At 57.2% G+C, this 18869-nt stretch overlaps 1 protein-coding gene across 1 annotated transcript; it reads right to left on the reverse strand.

The window, feature by feature from the left end:
* Positions 1-4182: 4182 nt before the first annotated feature.
* P2RX1 (purinergic receptor P2X 1) lies at positions 4183-14153 on the reverse strand. The gene is made up of 13 exons (XM_083806043.1): positions 13834-14153; positions 11159-11306; positions 10615-10686; positions 10266-10335; positions 9758-9854; positions 9330-9410; positions 7685-7826; positions 7100-7230; positions 6695-6785; positions 6044-6109; positions 5401-5493; positions 4930-4977; positions 4183-4689 (listed from the first exon to the last, which is right to left on the reverse strand). Exons 1-12 carry the CDS (start codon positions 13968-13970, stop codon positions 4933-4935), a joined length of 1173 nt encoding a protein of 390 aa, XP_083662169.1. The 5' UTR covers positions 13971-14153; the 3' UTR covers positions 4183-4689; positions 4930-4932.
* Positions 14154-18869: the final 4716 nt, after the last annotated feature.

An 18869-nucleotide genomic window follows, 5' to 3' on the forward strand; every position in this document is an offset into this window, starting at 1 on the left:
CAAAGACTGATCTCTGCTTTTCTTGAGCAATGAAACTTTCAGCCTCCAGCTCTTCTTGTCATAAGCAGTGCCAAGAAATGTTTTAAGGGTTTCAGAGGTCATTTGGGCTGCTTCACTTCTGGCTTTGAGATGTCTGAATGATGATGTTTGGAAGTGATGAGGATTGTCCCCATAAGACCTGTCTCCTTTAACATCATCCAGCTTAAATCACCAGGGATGTCTGAAACAGTTTTAGCACCAACAACACGGGTTGAAACTATTGCCTCTGACAAAGACTGCCAGCACTTGACCTAATGCAGTAACCTGGTTAACAAACCTCAGTCCCAAGCTGCTATTTCTCCCAGAAAACAAAACCCACGTGCCTCAGTTTCCCTTTTCATAAGACACAAGTGATTGCACTGCAAAGCACCAATGACTAGTGCAAAACGAGTCCCGAATAATGCTTATCTGATGCTTAGGCCAGAATGGCTGTAACAATGTTAAAATAAGACTTTGGTATTTTTGTTCAATAGTGGCTGGGTGTGGATGGTTGGCATTTGGTATTTCCCCCGTGTTTTGTGGGTGCAGGGCCCGGAGGGGTGGTTAACCTGTCCTTGAGCTGCAGACACGAGAGGGAGACTTTACATTTCCCCAGACGTTTCACAGGTGTGCTTAGGTAGAAGAAAAAAAAAAAAGAGTTGCATTTCTTTTAAGAACAGCTTAGGCCAAATGTCTTTGCGGTGCCGCAGAAGTGAGCAGGATCCATGCTGGTGCCAGCAGCAGAGCTCTGTTAGCTGCAGCCATCCTGATTCACCGCTGCTAAAGAGCTGCTCGGTCGACTTCACGGTTGCTATATTCAGAATCCATTTGGCCACTTTTGACTTTTACGCTTCTAAAATAAGGCAATAAAGCAATTAGGAATAGATAACAGAAGGAGAGAGCACTTCACCAAAGAAAGCGAAAGAAAATAGCGTGGCATAATTAGTACAGCGGAGCTGGCAGCAGCGAAAATGAGCTGTAAGAACCGTACTGTGGCTGGCAGTACGGCTGCAGGCTGCCCTGCATGTGTTCAACGTGGTCGTGGCAGAGAGGGACATTTCCCCACACAGCACAGTCCGGCCTGAGAACGTGTGTCATTGGGACAAAGGGAAATAAAATCATCATTTAGTGCTGGGAGGACAGAAACGATCCTGTCGGTCCTGCGCTTGTGTCAGTCGGAGGATTTATCCAGCTGAAAACATTCTCCCAAATCAAGAGGGAATGGGAATTAGTGTAACCAGAAAGGCAGGTGCTTTTTTTAGGGAAAAATCCAGGAATGTCCTATCTGGAGGGCTGGGTTAAAAATAAACGGGAGCCTCCTCTGCCAGAGAAGGAATGAGAGGGCTTAGAGATAGGAGAGATTGTAGAGAAAGGGGCCGCCTCTTTCTTTAGTGTTAATCATTTTCAATTTGCATCGTTATGGTGTTTAGAAGCACCAGGTGGAAATCAGGGCCTCTTTGTGCCGGGAATTGTGCGCAAACATAATGATTAAATGTTGCCAGCTCTGCAGAGGTTGAAATACCGTCCCTCATCTCTGCAGAATCACTAACCAGCATAATTATTGCAGAATAAGTTTTTCTGCAATTTCCCTTCCAGAATAGCTGTGCCACTTGATTTATGTCAGAGTAACCAAGCCCAAGGGGAGGAAAAGATATATTTGTTGCAGGTCCAACCTGGTAACCTTCACCAGTAATAATAACTGCTCGGAGGCAGAAGCTGCCCACCACGTCTTTGTTCACATTCAGAAATTATTTGCTTGTGTCTCAGTTTCCCTTTATGTAACACGGGAGTAGCGGCACTGCACTCCTGGCTCAGGGGAGGCAGTGCTTAATTTGCTGAGGGTTACTTTTCTATTAGGACTTTTCTAATAGGTAAATGATGCTGTAAAAGCCCAAACTCAGTTAAATAGAGTTTTAAATCAAACAAACAAAAAAGCAACACACCTAATTGTCACAGCACAAGTAGGAAGCAACACAGCAAGCTGTCATTGAGGGGTCTTCGCACGATGACCAAGTCCCGTTGGGTTTCCGTCGTGCTGTGCTTGCTGCTCAGAGGTCAGAGAGCCACAGGAGGCACTGGGCATGTTTTTACAGCTTCAAATGACCACAATGGATGCCAAGCACGCGAACTTTTATAACAGCACAAGCAGGTCAGAACCGAGGGGCGAGGATGGTCCTGCCCTGCTGGGGTCTGTGCTGAAACGCCTCCATGCCCCGAGCTGCCAGCACGCCGCAGGGAGCTGCTTTCTCAGGACGACCTGAAACCTATCATCAGTTCCATTTTCCAGCACTTCACATCTGCAGACCTTTAACTGTTCCCTACAATCCTGCATTCAGCAATTTGCCATGGGTTTTACCAAACTGAAAGGCAACGGGAGAAGGGGCTGGGAGCTGCAGTGCTCAACAGGGCACCGTGCCAGGGAGGGCTCCCAGCCTTTCCTCCACGCTCTCCCCCCTGAGCACCAGCTCCAGCCTGTCCTGCACAAAGCAGAGCCGTAGCAATTGCCGTGGGCTTCCCCGACCTTTTCACACTGCACAGGGGACTGGTTTCCATTCACAGCAGACATTTGCTGCATTCCCTCCAGACGCCGACTGCTCTGCATGGTCTCCACCTGAAGGCCGCAGGCTCTGGGGTCGCTGGCTTGGGAGAGGAACTTGTGTTGGTAAAAGAATTCAAATTACAGCCTCTCGTCCTGCTGGAGGTGGTTGGTGAGGGAAAGGCAAAGGCAAGGATCCCCAAAGCTCATGTATTGTAAAAAGCAAGCATGGAAAAGAAAATAAACCCTCCCGTGATTTTTAAAGCAATCTTGGGACTTTTAGGGATCCCAGCTCAGAGGTTTTGAATGGCAACTACAGGGAAACGTGTACAAGGACCATTTCTCCTAATTTCCTATTCTGCCTTTTAATACTTCTTTGGGAAAGAACGGAGGCTTTGCATTACAAGCAGCTAGAAAGATAAAGCAGCCAAAACCAATCCCCTGCTCCACCTGCAGCCCTGCCCTGGCTATTTTCAGTTTTGCCTGCAGACCGACCCCCTTTAAGCGGGTGTGAGAGGTGAACCTGAACGCTGTCGCTTCGCTGCCTCTGAGCCTCAGGAAGCGAGTTCTGCCAGGCGTGGATGTGAGAAGCGGTCTGCCAGTCCCCTCTGCTGGCTGAGGCTTAGCTGGAGAGATTGCTGCACCACCGCACCCGCTGCGTCGGGCTGCCACCACCCAGTTGGCTCCAAGGCCTCCAGGCTCCGGCCAGCTTTGCCCCCAATGCTCTTTGCACCTCCAGTGCACGCACCTGGCATCGCTCTGACACGGCAGCGGCACGAGAAAGGGTGAAAAAACCAAAACAAAACACCCAACAATAAAAATAGTCTTAATAGATTTTTTTTTTGAAAGCTGAGGCATCCTTCTGAGAGCAAATCACCTCCCAGTGGGGGATGGACAGCTTGATGTTAACTCTGCTGCCCTCATGGCCAGATTGAAGCTTCTTGCAGCCCCTGTCCCATAGGAGCCCGAGCGCTGCGTGCTGCTGGTGCCCGCTCCCATCCTGCAACGGGTGCGGCATCCCCACGGCCCCTCTGCTGACTTCCCCAAGGCTGCTGCAATCCAGTTTTGAACTGACCGAGACAAAATGTCAGCTTTTTCAAAATTTCAGCTTTTCCGAAAAAGAGGTCAGACCCTCGAAGAGAGAGCGCAGCAAGTCTGAGCTGGTGCAACCCGAGAGCCCCGGCCAGAGCCGGCAGTGTGGGGCAGGGGCTGCTCGGGGCAGTTTTGAAGCTGGGGGCAAAGAGCCCAGAGGGACAGGGGTTCCTCGGGGTGCTTTTGTAGATGGGGGCAAGGAGCTGAGAGGGGCAGCGCTGCTCGCCCCGCTGGTGTGGGCAGCAGCAGGCAGAGCTGGCGCAGGGCAGCAGCTCCCCGTGGCTCCCCGCCAGCCAGCCTGTCTGAGACGGAAACCCAAGTGACAACGCTGATAACAAGCCGTGCTCGCGGCCGGAGGCCCAGGGGCCCTGCATGGGAGGGCAGAGCCTGGGGGAGCCTGTGCCAGCTCTGTTGCAGAGGCTCGGTGCTCCAGCCCGATTTGCAGGGCTCCTCTGCGTGCACAGACTCCCCGGTGCTGAAAACCACCAAGTACCCCGCGTCCTGCCCAGGGCAAGCATGGGCTTTGCAAAAGGATGTAGTAGAAAAACTAAAGGTTTATTTTTCTAATAAAATACATTCTCACAAAATAACCCTTTCTTTCCCATGCTGGGGGACTACGCATGGTTCTTGCCAGCTCTCCTTCCACTCCCCTCTCCTCAATCTGGAGCCACTCAGGGGCACTGCTGGGGAAGGGAAGGCAGCGATGCTCTCTTGCAGGGCTCGGGGTGCAGGACACCCCAGCATGGCCCTGGCACCCCAGGCAGGGCTGGTGGAGGTCCTGTGGGTGCTGTAGCAAGTGCAGGGCCCCTGTGCCCCGTGCAGGCGTCACCCACCCCAGCATCACAGCAAGCCCTGCCAGACGCAGGGCACTGGGCCGGCCAGATCCTGCCCTGGCTGCAGGGTGCTGCGTTCACGCGAGCTGGCGTTGGATGCTGCTCCTGCTGGCCTCGGGGCTGGGGCTGGGGATGACGACCGTGTTTTGGGAGAGGAAGAGGAGGAGGAGGAGGAGGAAGAAGGTGCAGGTTTGTCGGTCAGCGTAGATGCTGGAGAGAGAGAGGCATGGTGGTTTCAGGTGTCCTGCCCCCAGCTCGCCTCCTGGAGAGATGCTGCTGTCCAAAACCCAGTGTCCATCCCACATCCCCACCCTGCCTGCCCCGGGAAGCATAGATGCCACATCAGCCATTACAGCCCACTGCTGTTTCCCACCCTGTGCCCTTCCCAGGGCCTTAGGAGCCCCCTGAGACCCATAACCATACACCAGCTAGGCTAGGAACCCCACTCACCTCTCACTGCGTGTTGTCCAGCTCCTTCCCTTTCTTATGCGACTTTGACTGGGGGTTAAAGAAGAGAAAACGATAATTCTTTTACAGACCTGTCCCCTGCTAACAGCAGGGGAACAAGCAGCTGGGAAGCACCAGCTCCTAACCCCCAGCATGTGAGCATATTCTCTGATTAATTTGGGGGGGACCTGTTTCCACCTCCTATGAAAGGACGGGAAACATCCCGTGGTCATGAGGATGGTCTCGGAAAGTGAGCAGTGGGAGGAAACGGCGGGTCATGCAGAAAGTAATTTTGGAGGGGAGACTCACGGCTCCCGGCCTCGGACAGCCCCAGGGGCTTGGGGCTCCCAGCAGCCCGGGAAGGTGCCTGGGCACTCCTTGACATGAACGTGGTCCCTGGCATGGCATCACCACGCACGCACCCACGCTCGCCCACCGAGAGCCTCTGGCAGGGAGGGATGTGCCGGTACTCACAGGCTCCTGTTCCGCGTACTTGAATTTCTTCTGCTTGTAGTAGTCCCGTCCTTGGAGGAAATGCAGCAGGAGCAGGTCGCAGAGCACAGAGGCCTTGAATCAGAGCACAGGCAGGGTTGGGGCTGCCCTCCCAGCTCGCCTGTGCCCTCTTGTGTTCCCAGTTTGTCCCAGTTTTTCCCACAAACGGGTCACTTCTGCTTCAGGCCACTGATGGCAGCTGCTGAAGAGCATGAATCCTCCAAAAGTCCATTTAGGGCAGAAAAGAAGCTTGCTGGGACTGACACCGGGCAATTTCAACAGAAATTAAATGCTTCCCCTTTGGGTACATGCAGCGCACGCACCCTTTGGGTCGTGCCAAAGTCTTTAATGATCATAACGAAACAGGATCTTGGGGCTGTCATTGCACGAAATGCGGCTCACCACCTCCCAGACCCCTTAGCAATGGATCTGACATGCAGCTGTCGGGAGGGCTGCCCAGCCCACCTTCCTCTCGCCCAGCAGGACGTTGGCTCCCTCCGGCCCATGGCCATGGGTCCCTGCTCCCCACGTTAACGGGGCGCTGGGGCAGCTCCTTCCCGCTCCTGCTCGTCACCAGGGCGCTAATCAGAGACACAAAGTAGGGGCTGGAGCCACCCAAACTTACCACTCCAAAAATACCAATTCCAGAGCCGATCGTGGTCATGGTGGGGATGATGTCAAATTTGCCCGCCTGCATGAAGTCAGAGGGAAGCGGTGAGATGCTGCAACGAGCTCACAGCAGGAGAAGGCTGCAATAGCCACGGGTAGGGCTCAGCTGAGGAGCCTTGCAGCAGCTCCAGCCACGAAATTCCCCACAACCCAGAGAAACAGGAGCTGGTTAGGAGCTGATTTTAAGTTCATTTGTCAAACAGAAAAATACGGTTATTTCGGGTTTAGGCTGACACAAATTGAAATTATTTTGTTTCCCGTATTTTTAACTAAAAAAAAGAATGCATACCCTTTAAATATTGCCAGTGGGAGTACCACAAGGAAAGCCGCCTTTCCCAGTGGGAAGAAGGAGAGGGGAAAATAAAAAATTAAAAAAAAAAAGATAAACACAAGTGTTCTGGAAATGTCAGTGAAAGGTTTCAGCTTTCCACGGTCCTTCCAAACCCCCAAAGTGGGTTTGTTCTGGGACAAAACCACAGGCTGAACTGCAGCTGATAGATGCAGCCCATACAACGGGTTCCCCTCCATGTCCCCTGGGAATCACTGGCCCCATGGGACCTGACACTGCATTACTGTGGTGCTGACACCCGTGCACAGCCGCCCTTACCTTGCCGTTCACCAGGATGTCAAACCGGATCCCAAACACCTTGTACAGGGTCCTCTTGTCTGTCCCATCTTCTTTGTAGTATTTGGCATACCTGTCCCATGAGATAGGGGACATCAATGGCTTGTTAACGGGTGTCTGCCACCCCCCGCCACCCCACAGCACTGGGACCTTGGTGGGATGCGAAGCAGGATGGGGTCAGGGGATGCTCCTGACCCTCTCCTAACCCCCTGAGGGACTGGGTTATCTCTTCCTATCCCATTCCATCAAGCACTGCTGTCTGGCATTGCAAAGCCAGCACCTATATTGGAGGGCAGTCCTGGATTTACTGCCACCCGCTGAGCGCTGTGGCATCCCCCAAACACCCACCTTCAGACCCTGCCTGGGGAGGTAGGGGGGTGCCCTCACCTGAAGTTGAAGCCCGGCGAGACGTTACTGTCGTCATTGTAGAGGCCGTGGAACTGGTAAATGGGCTTGCAGTGCCGGACGGGCCAGTCGAGGTCGCAATTCCAGTCGATGGTGATGCCCACCACTCCGCCCTGCAGCGGGGACAGCAGCACCGGGTGACACAGAGACACCCCGTCCCTCCTCGTAGGTGGCCCCCCTGGGTGCTACCAGGTGCCCTGGCTCCCCATCAGGCTGCATGCCCTATGCTGAGATGTTCGCTTTGGTCCTAAATGCTGGATGTACAGCTAAGTTCATGCCCTCTTGTTCCTGGGCATCATGCTACGCCCAGGGCATGGTCCTGAGCAACAATGGTCTTTGTGGCCCTTCTTTGTCCGATTTTGTCCATGAGTTTTGCCTGCCCCATGGCCTAACCCTGACACATCAGTCACTAAACCAGAAAAGGCCACATCCAAGGAGATTCATCATATTTACGAGATTTAATTCTGCCGCTGCCGTGCAAGCCCCTGGGAAATCCCACCCCTCGTTGCAGCAGTGGCAGCTCGGCCGGCCCCCGTGTCCCAAGGCACATCTCCAAACGTCCAGTACCTTAACGGCCAGGACGGTGAAATTCTGACCCGATTCCTTCACCACGTAGCCCAGGTCAAACACGGGGCACAGGGAGTCGGTGACTTTGTGGTACGTGCATTTCTTCAGGTACTGCTTGGTAACGCTCTCCACCAAGTTGCGCCTGCGAATGAAAGGAGAGCGAGAAAGACCCTGAAGAGCTGAAAAAATTGTGAGAAAGGAGCTCTGTATGGCCCTGGTCCAAGGCCTTGCCCAAAGCCGGGCCACTTCAGAGCTGGGTCAGGCACTCGGCCTCGTCCTCCATCCCCACGCGGAGCGCAGACCCTCTCCTCCAGCCCCGCCTGGCCTCCCCCACCCCACCAGGGGCCTGTTCCTCCTGAACCTCCCCACGTGGAGGACACTTCTCTGCTGTTTTCTCTCCCACGAGTGGTCTCTACATCAGCTTTGGGTTCGCTGCTTTGCGTGCAGCCCCAACCCATGTTTCAGCACACAGCCACCACCCTCACTTCTTTTTGCAGCCCCCTCTTTCGTCCCCCAGGCCTGCCAGCCCTCCGGCGGCCTCCACCACCCCTCCCAGCTGCCTCGCCTCGCCTCGCCTCTCCTCATCCACGAGCAGTGCTCCCAGCACAGTCAGTTTCCATCTGGGACAAATCACAGACAGCGCATCCCACGGCACCCACCCTCAGCCATTTTTTTGCCATCTTGCCCAGAAAGGGTGAAAAGGGAAGGATGACGTCCTGCCTGCCACCCGGGTCTGCCCTTTCTCCTAAAAATAGCCTTTCCCTGAAGCCTCCCTGCCCCGGATGGTTTTGCAAGCCCCGTGCCCTGGTCAGTCCCGTCCCACCCCTTCTGCTCGGCAGTTCATTAGCAGCAGCGATCAAAGGCAGGAAGTCCCCCCCTGACCCTGGCTGGCTCCGGCCACCCTCTCCTCCCAGGCCCTGCTGTCCCCTGCCATGTCCCCCCTGCAGCCCCTGCCACCACCTCACCCTGCTGCTGCTGAGGGTCCCACCACCCCTTGGGGGGCAGCCCCACACATGCCACGCTGCCGGGGCATTTAACCTCGGCTGCAGAGCGGGGATGCGGCTGGCTTAGCGAGGAATCCACTATGCTCAGCACAAATAGCTGCTCCTAATTTGCTCCAAATCGGCTACGGGACCGGCGGTGCCATAAATCCTCTTAGATGCACGCCAGCATCCAGCACTGCCTGGAGGGGCTGGCCCCATGTCCTGCTGCAGGACCTAGCGGTAATGGTGAGGGTACGGGGACTGCTGCTTGTTTTGGGGGGCAGCAGGCTCCTCCTGGCTGCTCACACCCCATGGTCATATTTAATTTTTTACTGCTTTTGTAGTGGGGGGAAAATAGGGAGAAGAAAAACAGGGGACCAGAGAAACTGCATTTTCATGCAGGTGGTTTGAAGATAACTCAAGGGACTTTCGTTCCAGCAGCCCCCTCCCTGCAGCTGCAGCCAGCAGCTGTGCTGGGATGGGTTTGGAGGGAGATGGCTCAGTTCCTACCAGCTCAGCTGGTGCTGGAGGTGGCAGCAGCTGGGCCAGTGCTGGGCTTGCTGGTGAGGGATGACACCCCCATGTCACGCACCCAGCTCTGCCCCTGATTTCCCCTCAGGGCCACGGCCAAGCAGTAGTTCTCCCCCCAGCCCTCCCCGTACCTGGACACCTTGAACCTGGGGAAGGTGATGCTGTTCTTGATGAACAAGGTGAACTTCTCCGCTTCTGACAGGAGGGCAGGGCTGAAAAACAAGCATTGGCACATGTCCATGGCAAGGAGGAAAGGACTTGGCGTATGCCAAGAGGTGCTTCACAGTGGTCCGTGGAGGCTGGAGGTGGAGAACAGCTCATGGGCAGAGAATGACTTTGCTCTGAGGGCAGCTGGGCCACGCGTGGAGAACCCAGCACAGAAGGGGAGAGCCACCAGGAGAAAATGAGGCCAGGAGGGACACAACCCCCTGGGGACATCAGGCAGCATCTACCTGGGCTGTCCTGGCAGAAACCCACAGAGTCCGGGCTTGCTCTGCCCTACACCGAGTGCTTCTGGTCCCAGCTACCTGCAAAATGGGGCAACAGCATCTCTGCTTACTTGGGAACGTGGTAGTCAACTTCGACAGGGCACCAGCCAAAGATCTCGCAGGTCTTCACCGAGCTGTTGAAATTCACACACCTGCCCGTCATGAGCCCTGCGGGGCAGAGAGAGCTGCTCGCGTCCCTGGGTACTGGGAAACCCCAGCTCAACACCGGGATTTGGGGGACCTGGGTGGGGTTCCAGCCCTGCCATGGCCATCCAGAAAACAAAACAGTGCCCCTTGATTAAAAGGGCAATTAATTGTGGCCAATCGGCTGTTAGAAAGCTGTAAGTCCGGGGGAAACATTTAATTTCCTTGATTAGCCTTTTGTCAGGAAGGTTTTTGCAGCTCAGACATCATTTGGAAGAGGAGAGCAGGGCCGGCCCAGGTGGGATGATCTTTGGGGATGCCAGAGCCTCCCCCAGGCTCCCCTGCGGGTGGCCCGGGGCAGGTCCCCACACAGCCCCCCCAGCTGCGTGGCCCCGCTGGGGCTCGCTGTGCTCACCAGGAGCGGCAGTGCCGTACCTTGTCCCTGGCGGCTGTACGTCCCCTTGCTGCAGTCGCTGTCCCTCGTGCAGAGCCCGGCATCCGGCAGCTGTTTGGGGAAAGCCGCTCAGCGCTGTGTCCCACCATCACCCCCCAGGGCATCCGTCCGTCCGTCCCCCCACGGGGCAACAGCCTCCTCCATCCACCGCTTCCCAGCCACAGGCATCCGAGTTAAGCAGGGAAAAGGGTGAGGGGTTTCTTTTTTAAGCTTTAAGGCTCACGCTTTTACTAAACTTCTCGCTCTCAGGAGAATTACTCCACTGGCGCCACCACCTCAGCCCCCCGAGTTACAGACACGGTGACCGCTGAAAGGAGCCAGGGCGTTTACCTCCGGGCAGGTTCCTTGTTTCTGTCCAGGGGTGATAATGAAGTTGGTCATCACCACGAAAGAGTTGTCCCCCTGCGGAGACACAGCCAAGGAGCTGACAGACAGCACAGTGTTTTTGGGGAGCGGAGGAGCCCCTTCCACATGGGACACCGAAACCACCGGCGCATGGCCAGGCGGGCGGCTCCTTTCTCCCCCAAATTTGTTTCCTTGGGTCCCAACGTGGGAAGCTGGTGGTGGCCTTGGGGAGTTGTGGTGTCACCAGTCACCACCCTTGCTGCCCACACCTGGAGGCACCGAAGGAGCCTTCAGCCTTGTGGGGGCAGCATCAAACGTGCCCCATCAACCAGGAGGGGTCCCAAGCATCGGGCGCTCCCTGGGGACGACATGGGGAAAGGTTTGTGGCAGGAGCCACCTGCTCTCCAGCAGGGACAAGCTGTGCCATGGGTGGCCCCATGGAAAGCCAGCACCAAGGACCCCACCAGGACCTGCTCCATGGGGTTGGGGTGAGAGCAGCCCCCCCCCCCAGCCCCTCCTGCCTCCTTACCTGCGGTGGGAAAACGTAATCCACCACGTCCCAGATGTGCGGGCCCAAGACGCTCTCGTTGGTCAGCGTCAGGCCTTTGAGCTTCACCGACACGGAGCTGACGATGCTGTCCTGTGACTGGTAGCCCTTCTCGTAGAGGAAAACCCACCTGGGGGAGGAAGGCGAGGGGTGGGTGCAGCAGGGACAGGAGGGGACAGGGCAGATGCAGCGAGCGTTTCCCTGTGCTCCAGGACATCTTCAATTACTTCCCAAATTTCCTCTTGCTAGAGGGCCCGGGGACGTGCTGCTGAGCTCTCCCACCCCATGCTCACGGCATGTGGGAGCTGCAGGACCTGACTGACCGCAGGCTCGTTTATTTGGGGGTTTGGGATACGTTTTGTGGCTGAGGGCAGGCAAAGGCAGGAAGAGCCGGGTCTGGAGGGCATTTAGGATTGAAGCCTTGCTGGACACAACAACCCACCTGGTCCATCCTGATCCACTGCACTAATATTCGCCACAAATTGCTGCCTCCAGTGCTGGGACACGGGTGACCCCAGGGCCCCTCCAGGGCCACCAGTTCCCCATCCAGCTGAGGGAGCCACAGTGCCAGGGGCTGTGGGCAGCATCCCTCGTGCCGCTGCCTCCTGATCGCCCGCATAGCCCGGCTGTAGCCGGCTCATAGCCCGCATAGCTGGGGCCAGCTCCTGGCGCTTTTTAACCCAGGGCATAAACAAGCTGCCACTGGATGAAGTCCGACTCAGGGAGCCTATAAACACTGGCGAGCGACCATGTTGGGTAGCACTGCCGGCACTAGAAAAGGAGCGGTCTGGTTTTTGTCCCCGCCTGGAGCTCTGCCCTGCGGCTGCTGGACATTTTGGGTACGGTGCTTTGGGGTCTGCAACCCCATGGGTGTCCCAAGCCAAGGGAATAGCACCCTGGGCTGAGGGCAGAAACTGGGGCCCTGCTGAAGAACTCGCCTTTTTCACCTTAAACATGTACTGGGTTATACCGGGAGGGCAGGATGCGGCCCCATCCCAGCCGCCGAGCCCTGGCAGCAGGGCAGCATCTCCCCGTGCTGCTGGCACCGCCTCAAGCCCTGCCTAGGGGACAGAAATCCCCCAGCGGTGTCACCCAGCCTCCTGCCCCATCCTGCCATCATCTAAGCCTCCTCGCACACAAACATTTCAGGAAGCCAAAGCCACGAAGCGCTGCCCGCCCGGCTGGCAGTGATAGCGCCTTATCGCAGCGCTGTCTGCAGCGGGGGGGCCGGTCCTTCCTCCGCGCTCATGTCCCCGCTGCCGCCACACTGTCATGCATCCTGTGCCTGCTGCCAGGGGCACGGAGCTGAGATAACTGCAAATAAATCAATATCTGCCTGCCGAGCTTGCTTTCGAAGAAGAGCTGATCTCAAACATTACGGCTTGGTGCAGGCACTGAGGGATGCCAGCAGCCGGGGGCCAGGATATCCCAACCCCACCAAGGCAGCAAAAACATCGGAATTACGGCAACACCTCCTCCTCTGCCCCTGCTCATCACCCCTCCAGGATTTTCTGCTGATCTCTCCTTGCTGCCCGGCCTGTTTTAGCTGGGTTACTTAAGCCATGGTTACTTCGGAAATCCTGCTGCAAGCAACCGCCCCTGCCTGTTCCCCCTTCACAGGAGCTGGCGGTTTGGGCTGAGAGCTCCCTGGTGAGCTGGGCAGGAGCAATGCAGGGCCCCACCGCCGCGGTGCAGCCCCTGGGATGCTTTTCCCCCCTTCTAGGGGAGCTGGAGTGAAGCTGGGATTGCCCCTACAGCTGCCAGGAGCTCGCTCTGAGCCCCAGGAGTGGCCACTTCTCTGCCGTACTGCGCCAGCCACACTGTGCTCCCCAAATACCCATTTTTTCCCCCAATTCTTGTGCTGCTCTACTTGCAGCAGCTGGGCACCCCTTCTCCATGTAAACCTCCTACCATGGGTCCTTCCTGGCGCCAGGTGCAGGTGCTGCTCTCCAGCCCGTCGGGGCACAGCGATGATTTCTGCATCATTCCCAGCCCCGTAACGCGGCACCCCATGCCCCACCACCTCTCACCACTGCAGCCCCAGTGCCTTCTCCCGCTGCGGGAAGGATCCCAAGGGTTGAAGCCAGCTCTGAGCAGCTCCGTGAGCCCTGGGGCACCCAAGGACACGTGTCCTTGTGCAGCTCCAGCCCGCCTGCCCGGCTCACTGCCCTTTTTTTGAGCTGCTCTTGGGGCTGCCTTGTACAAGCAAAGCAAAACAGGGCTTTGGAGTGCGGCCGCGTCCCTGCCCCACAGCAGCTGGGGAGGGGACGGGGAAATTTATGGTCCTGTCTGCAGCCGCCTGGGTCTCACAAATCACCGCGCTGGCCCCAGCTGCCTCTTATTTCATATAAAGAAAAATAAAAATAACAACAGATTCTCAGGCTGCTGGCCAGCAGCTGGAGCAGCAGCTGGAGGCAGCTCAGAGAGCGCTGGGGCTGGGCAGGGCTCGTGCCTCTGAGCAGCCGGGATGGGGAGGACGCGGGGCTCAGCCCCACGGCGGGACACAGTGTGGGTGCCAACAGGCAGGGGGATGCGATACCACCGGCAAAACCCCCTCGTGTTGAGATATAGGGGAGACAGGAGCCCCTCCCTCCCCGTTCCTTTCTAACGTGATGGCAAAGTGCTAATTTGGGAAAGCGTGCCCCGGCGAGCCTTACCCGATGATGTACGCCAGGACGATGAGCTGGATCAGCCGGAAGGTCAGTCCCACCTTCTTGTTCCTCACCAGCACCATCCGAGGGGTGTCGTACTCGAAGAGGAAGGAGGACACCTTCTCCATGCATTTCTGCCCCATGGCTGCACCGGGGCTGTGCCGCCGCCGGCCCCGCTGCTCGCCGCGGTGCGGGTTGGGCCGTGCCCGCCGTCGCTCCTCTGTTTGCAGAGAGATAAAATAAATAAATATAAATAATAATAAAAACGCTATCGGGGCTGCTCCGTGCTCGGCCGGGCTGTCGGGCTTCCTCCTCTGCGTGGGGACGGGGTTTCCTGTTCCTATAAGCGCTGGGCTGGGTGCAGCGGTGCCCTACATGGAGCGGGGGTGGGACGGGTGCGGGAGGGTGCAGGGGCCCTCCCTGGGGACAGGGAGGGAGCGGGGAGCAGAGGGGGTCTGGGCAGGGACAGGGGGGTCCGGAGGAGGATTTTAGGCAGGGAGGTCAGGGCATCACCTTTCTGCTCCCTCGATGTTTGGGGTTGTGCATCTCCCGTCCTTGTCCCTAACCCATGTCCTGCTCCATCCCCCCAGAGGCCACCCCGGTCCCCCAGGTGGGGGCACTGAACCCCAGAACTGGGGACACAAGCCCGTGGGGCAGCCAGACCCCTGGCTTGGCCCCCTCCCACAATGAGGTCACCCTGCTGGGGCTTGGCTGCTTCCCAGCGCTTGCCCAGGGGCTGATCCGGGCACATTTCGAAGCATTTTCAGCATTTCCAGCATTTCCTGAAAGGCCCCTGGGAGCGGGGCTGGTGGGCACACCCCACAGCGAGCAACGGATGCTGCAGCACTGCGGTACGTGGCCAGCACAGAACGGGGCTGGAGCTGAACGTGCTGGGCTGAAATTCGGGGCCTGACATCGCCGCAGTGGGGTTTGGGCTCAGCACTGGGCAAAGCACAGAGCTTGTGGATGTGGGACCCCTGGGAACGGGGCACTGGTGGGGGGGGTCCTTTGTTGGGGAGCACTGGGACCGGCTGGGGGGAATGGAGGATGCTCTCCCCAAAATCCCCAGCAGTGCCATTGCTCCCCGCCATGTCCCAGCCACGCGGGAGGCAGCTCCTGGACGGGGCTCGGGGGCCACGAGCACGGCTCCTCTCTGCCCTGTGCAGGGAAAACAGTTTGGGAAACGTGGGCAAGCTGAACCTGCCGCGAGGAATCCCCCCTTTCCAGGCCATGTCTATTGACATCACCTGTCACGGCCCATTGCCCTTGGCTTGGCATCGCGTTGCCCCGTTGGCGCAGCCCCGACAAGCGTGAAAGCAGCAGAACAAATCGCTTGCACTGCTGGGCGATGGGAAGCGTGGTGGGGAGGCAGGCGAGACGTTTATCTGCGGCCTCTGGGCACCCCAAGGAGCTCGGGACTCCAATTCCAACGCTTCCACGTTTCCAGTGGCACGGCCCCATCCCAGCTCCCCACCGTGGGGCTACGTGGAAAGCTGTCAGATGGGCGGCCAAAAGCAAACGCTGATGCTAATCGTGTCAGATTGAAGGCTGATCCTGCTATTGAGCTGAGCAGACAAACCTTATAAGCTTAGATATCTGTCAGGAGAGCAGCAAATAACTTACTGTATGAAACGAGGCCTTTTAGGGAAGGCTGCTCACCCTTGCCAAAGCCATGGGGATAATGAAAATAGGACAGCTAAATTTAACAGCAAAATGACTTGTAAAAGAGTCACTTCTAACCTTCCTCTGGTACTTGGAGTCAATAAAATGGTTAGAGCATGGATTTAGCTAAAATAGTTTCCATCGGGAGATAATGGGCATCACCCAGTTTAGTCCCTCCTGGAGCCGTGGCGCAGACCCCGTGGCCGTGGCAGTGCTGGCGTTGGGCACCACCTGCCCGCGGCACCCCAGCATTTGCAAACCAGCTCCGAAACCTCATCTCCTGCTGCGCCCTGCTCACGTCACCGCCGCTCACACCTCTCCCCTGGCTGCTCCCTCCCAGGGCTTAATGCTCACTAAATTGCTTTACAGCAGGGGTTTAATGGCCGGGGGCTGGCATTGCCAGGCTACCGGCCCCACAACAGCGCGACGTGGCACAGGCAGTGCCAGCTGGCCGGCGTGCCCGGGTGCCATCCCCCCCCCATTTGCAGTGACGTTTCCCCAGATGATAACGCCGTGATCTGTTAACAACGCCCTGTCTGCAAAGTGGTGACCGCAGGGAAGTGGTGTGCCCATGTCCATAAATTAAATGGTGATGGTGTGGGACCTACCTGCCCAGGGAAGGTGGATGCCCGCAGGAAGATGCTGAGCTCATGGGGCCGTGATGCTGTGCAGGTGCTGGGACGTCCCCACACCAGGGCTCGCTTTTGTCTGCAACAGTCTCCAGTGGCTAATACCTTGCTGCAAGGGCTAGCAAAAGATTCACAAGAATAAATCAGTGGAAATGGTGCTTTGCGGGTGCGGTGCAGCCCGGGGGTTGTGGTGACCTCGGGCGGCTCCGCAGCTCCTGCAGTGCCCAGCCACTTCCTCCACGCTCCTTCTGCACCGAGCTGGGCTTCGTCCTGGCAGCACCCAAAATTGGGACCAAGCAGGGCAGGAGGGGGACACTGTGGGGACAGAGGGCACAGCCAGGTATTGAGGAGGAGAGCGAGCTGCACTTCGGGAGGTGACGCGCACACAGCAAGAGCACGTGCAGCCTCAGTAACCCTGCACTCACGCCCAGCACCAGGCCTGAATGCTGCCCGTGGTTGGTGCTGTCCGGCCCCAGCACTGCGCTTGGCCGCATCCAGCGCCCCCGTCAGCTCCGCTGGGCCAGAGCTGGGGGCATCGAGGGCTGGAGACCGACCTGAGGGCATCCCTGGCCGTGCTGCTCCTCCTTCCCCATTCCTTAAACTCTACCTCTGCTTGGGGCTGCCTAGAGAAAAATACAAAATGAAATAATAATTTTTAAAAAAGAGTATTTTTATATTTTTAACGGAGACATTTGGAAACGCGAGAGCACCCTCACTTCAAGCTGGGACCCTGGCACAGAGGATGGAGAGCCACTGGGGCATGAAGTGGGTGTCTGAAAGCCTCCGTGCGGGGCACGAGCCCACCCACACCCCGAAAAGTAAAGCCAGGGTCAGAGCTCCCAGGGCTTTCCAGGCTCTCCGACGCTGCTTTTTGAAAAAAAATTCTTGGGGGGGGTTGCAGTAGAGAGGGGGGAATAATAATAGATGAAGCTCATTACACAATCCAGACTCACGCTTGGCAGCTTCCAGCACGGAGCTCCGAATTTCAGCACAAAAAATGCGCAGCACGCTGCAAATCTGGGGGCCGGGGGGTGGGGGGGGAGAAACACGGTGGCAAGTAGATTTAAAATACGATGGTGGGTGCAAAGGGGACCTGCATTGGCCAGGTCACTGGGAAGAGCCGCCGTGACCTGGTGGCCGTTCCCAGTAATTTTGGCTGCCGCGGACCCCGTTGCCCCTGCCAGCTGGAGGAGATGCTCCCACCGCCCCGCCGTCGATGGGGAGGGCGGGGAAAGAAAAACCAAAAACTGGCAGATGTGAGCGAGCGAGGTCTACGAAACGGCATGTTCAGCTTTCTTTCCAATTTTAACTTGTCCTTGACCTCCCTTCGCTCCTTCCCAGCAGCGTTGGCTCCTCTCCGCGCCCGCCCCGTGACGCCCGGGTGCGGACGGATGTTTTCGGTGGTGCTCAGCCCGCGGCAGCAGCGTTTGCATCCCCGGTTGCCGTGACAACCCGCATCCCTGGCCGTGGGTTTGGCTGCTCCAAGGCAAATGGATGATGCTGGGATGTTGTGGGTACTGGCGGGTTTGGTGCCCCCCTTCCCATCGTAGCCATGGGCGCATGCTCAGCCACATGGGGTACGGAGCGCCGTGGGGTTATTTTGGGGGTAGCACGTGTTTTGGGACCCATGCCTCCAGGGACACGTGCAACCTCAAGGGTAAAAGGTCCAGGGATGGGTTCAGTGCAAAGAGGGGGATTTGGGGCATTTTGTGCTCACCGGTATGCGCTGAGGCGATGCCACAGCCTCAGGAGCAGCCGGTGCGAGGGCCACATCCAGCACAGCGGTGGTGGCGCTGGTCTGTGCCGGGCTGGAGACTGCACGTTTGTGGGGATGATGCCAACCAACGTCCTCTTCCAAAACCTAGCCTTCACGGGTGCTCCACATCTTGGGATCCCATCACCACCACGGCACCTTTCTCCTGCTTGTAACCTTCGGAAGGGGCACGTGGGGCCACAACCCCACAAAAACATACACGGACAGATGCCAGCATGAGCCCGGATTTGCTCCGAAGCACGACCCCGGCTGTGGCAGGAGTTTCCACTCAGAATACGACCATGGGGAGAGCCGTGGTTGATCTGGAGATGGAAACACATGGCCCCGAGCGCCCTGTTCCGCTCCCCAGAGGAGGCCAATTGCTTTAATTATCCTTTCTTTATTAATTATTTCTTTCGGAGATCATGGCAGGGCTTATTCAAACCTACTCAGCCGGGGGAGCTAAGGTGAGGACTATTCTGGATGCAGTCAAAATTAGCACTGTTATTTGTATTCTCGTGCCCCACGAACGAATTAGCTGGTACTTTAAACATTCCCAACAGTCGTATCATGCCACTCCTTCCATCTCGCCTTTGTCGTCCGATGCCAGAGACAAGCTCAGCTCCATTTCTAGTTTGGCTGCTCTGAAAACCCACAAGAAATCCCGATCTGGTGAGCACAGCTCCTTTTAGGGCTGAAGAATGCCCTCAGGCACCGCGCACAGCTCCGCGGGCTCCCGGCCGCCCCCCAAATCTGCCACGAACGGGCGGGGGGGGGAAAAAGCAGCAACACCACCCACCAACCAAACAGCAAACAACAACAGGAAATCCAGAGTTGTCTGGTAAAATTGCTTTTATTTCTGTCATTTCCTAAGTATAAAACACAACAGTCCAATATTGTGCGGACAGAGGGGATGGCGTGCGTGCGGCGAGCCTGACCGCAGTCTCCCGGCACACCTGGCTGGCCGCAGCTGGGCATGGGGCACAGCTTGGGAAGGG

This window comes from Anser anser (assembly GCF_964211835.1).
Source record: "Anser anser genome assembly, chromosome: 20".
Lineage (NCBI taxonomy): Eukaryota > Metazoa > Chordata > Aves > Anseriformes > Anatidae > Anser > Anser anser.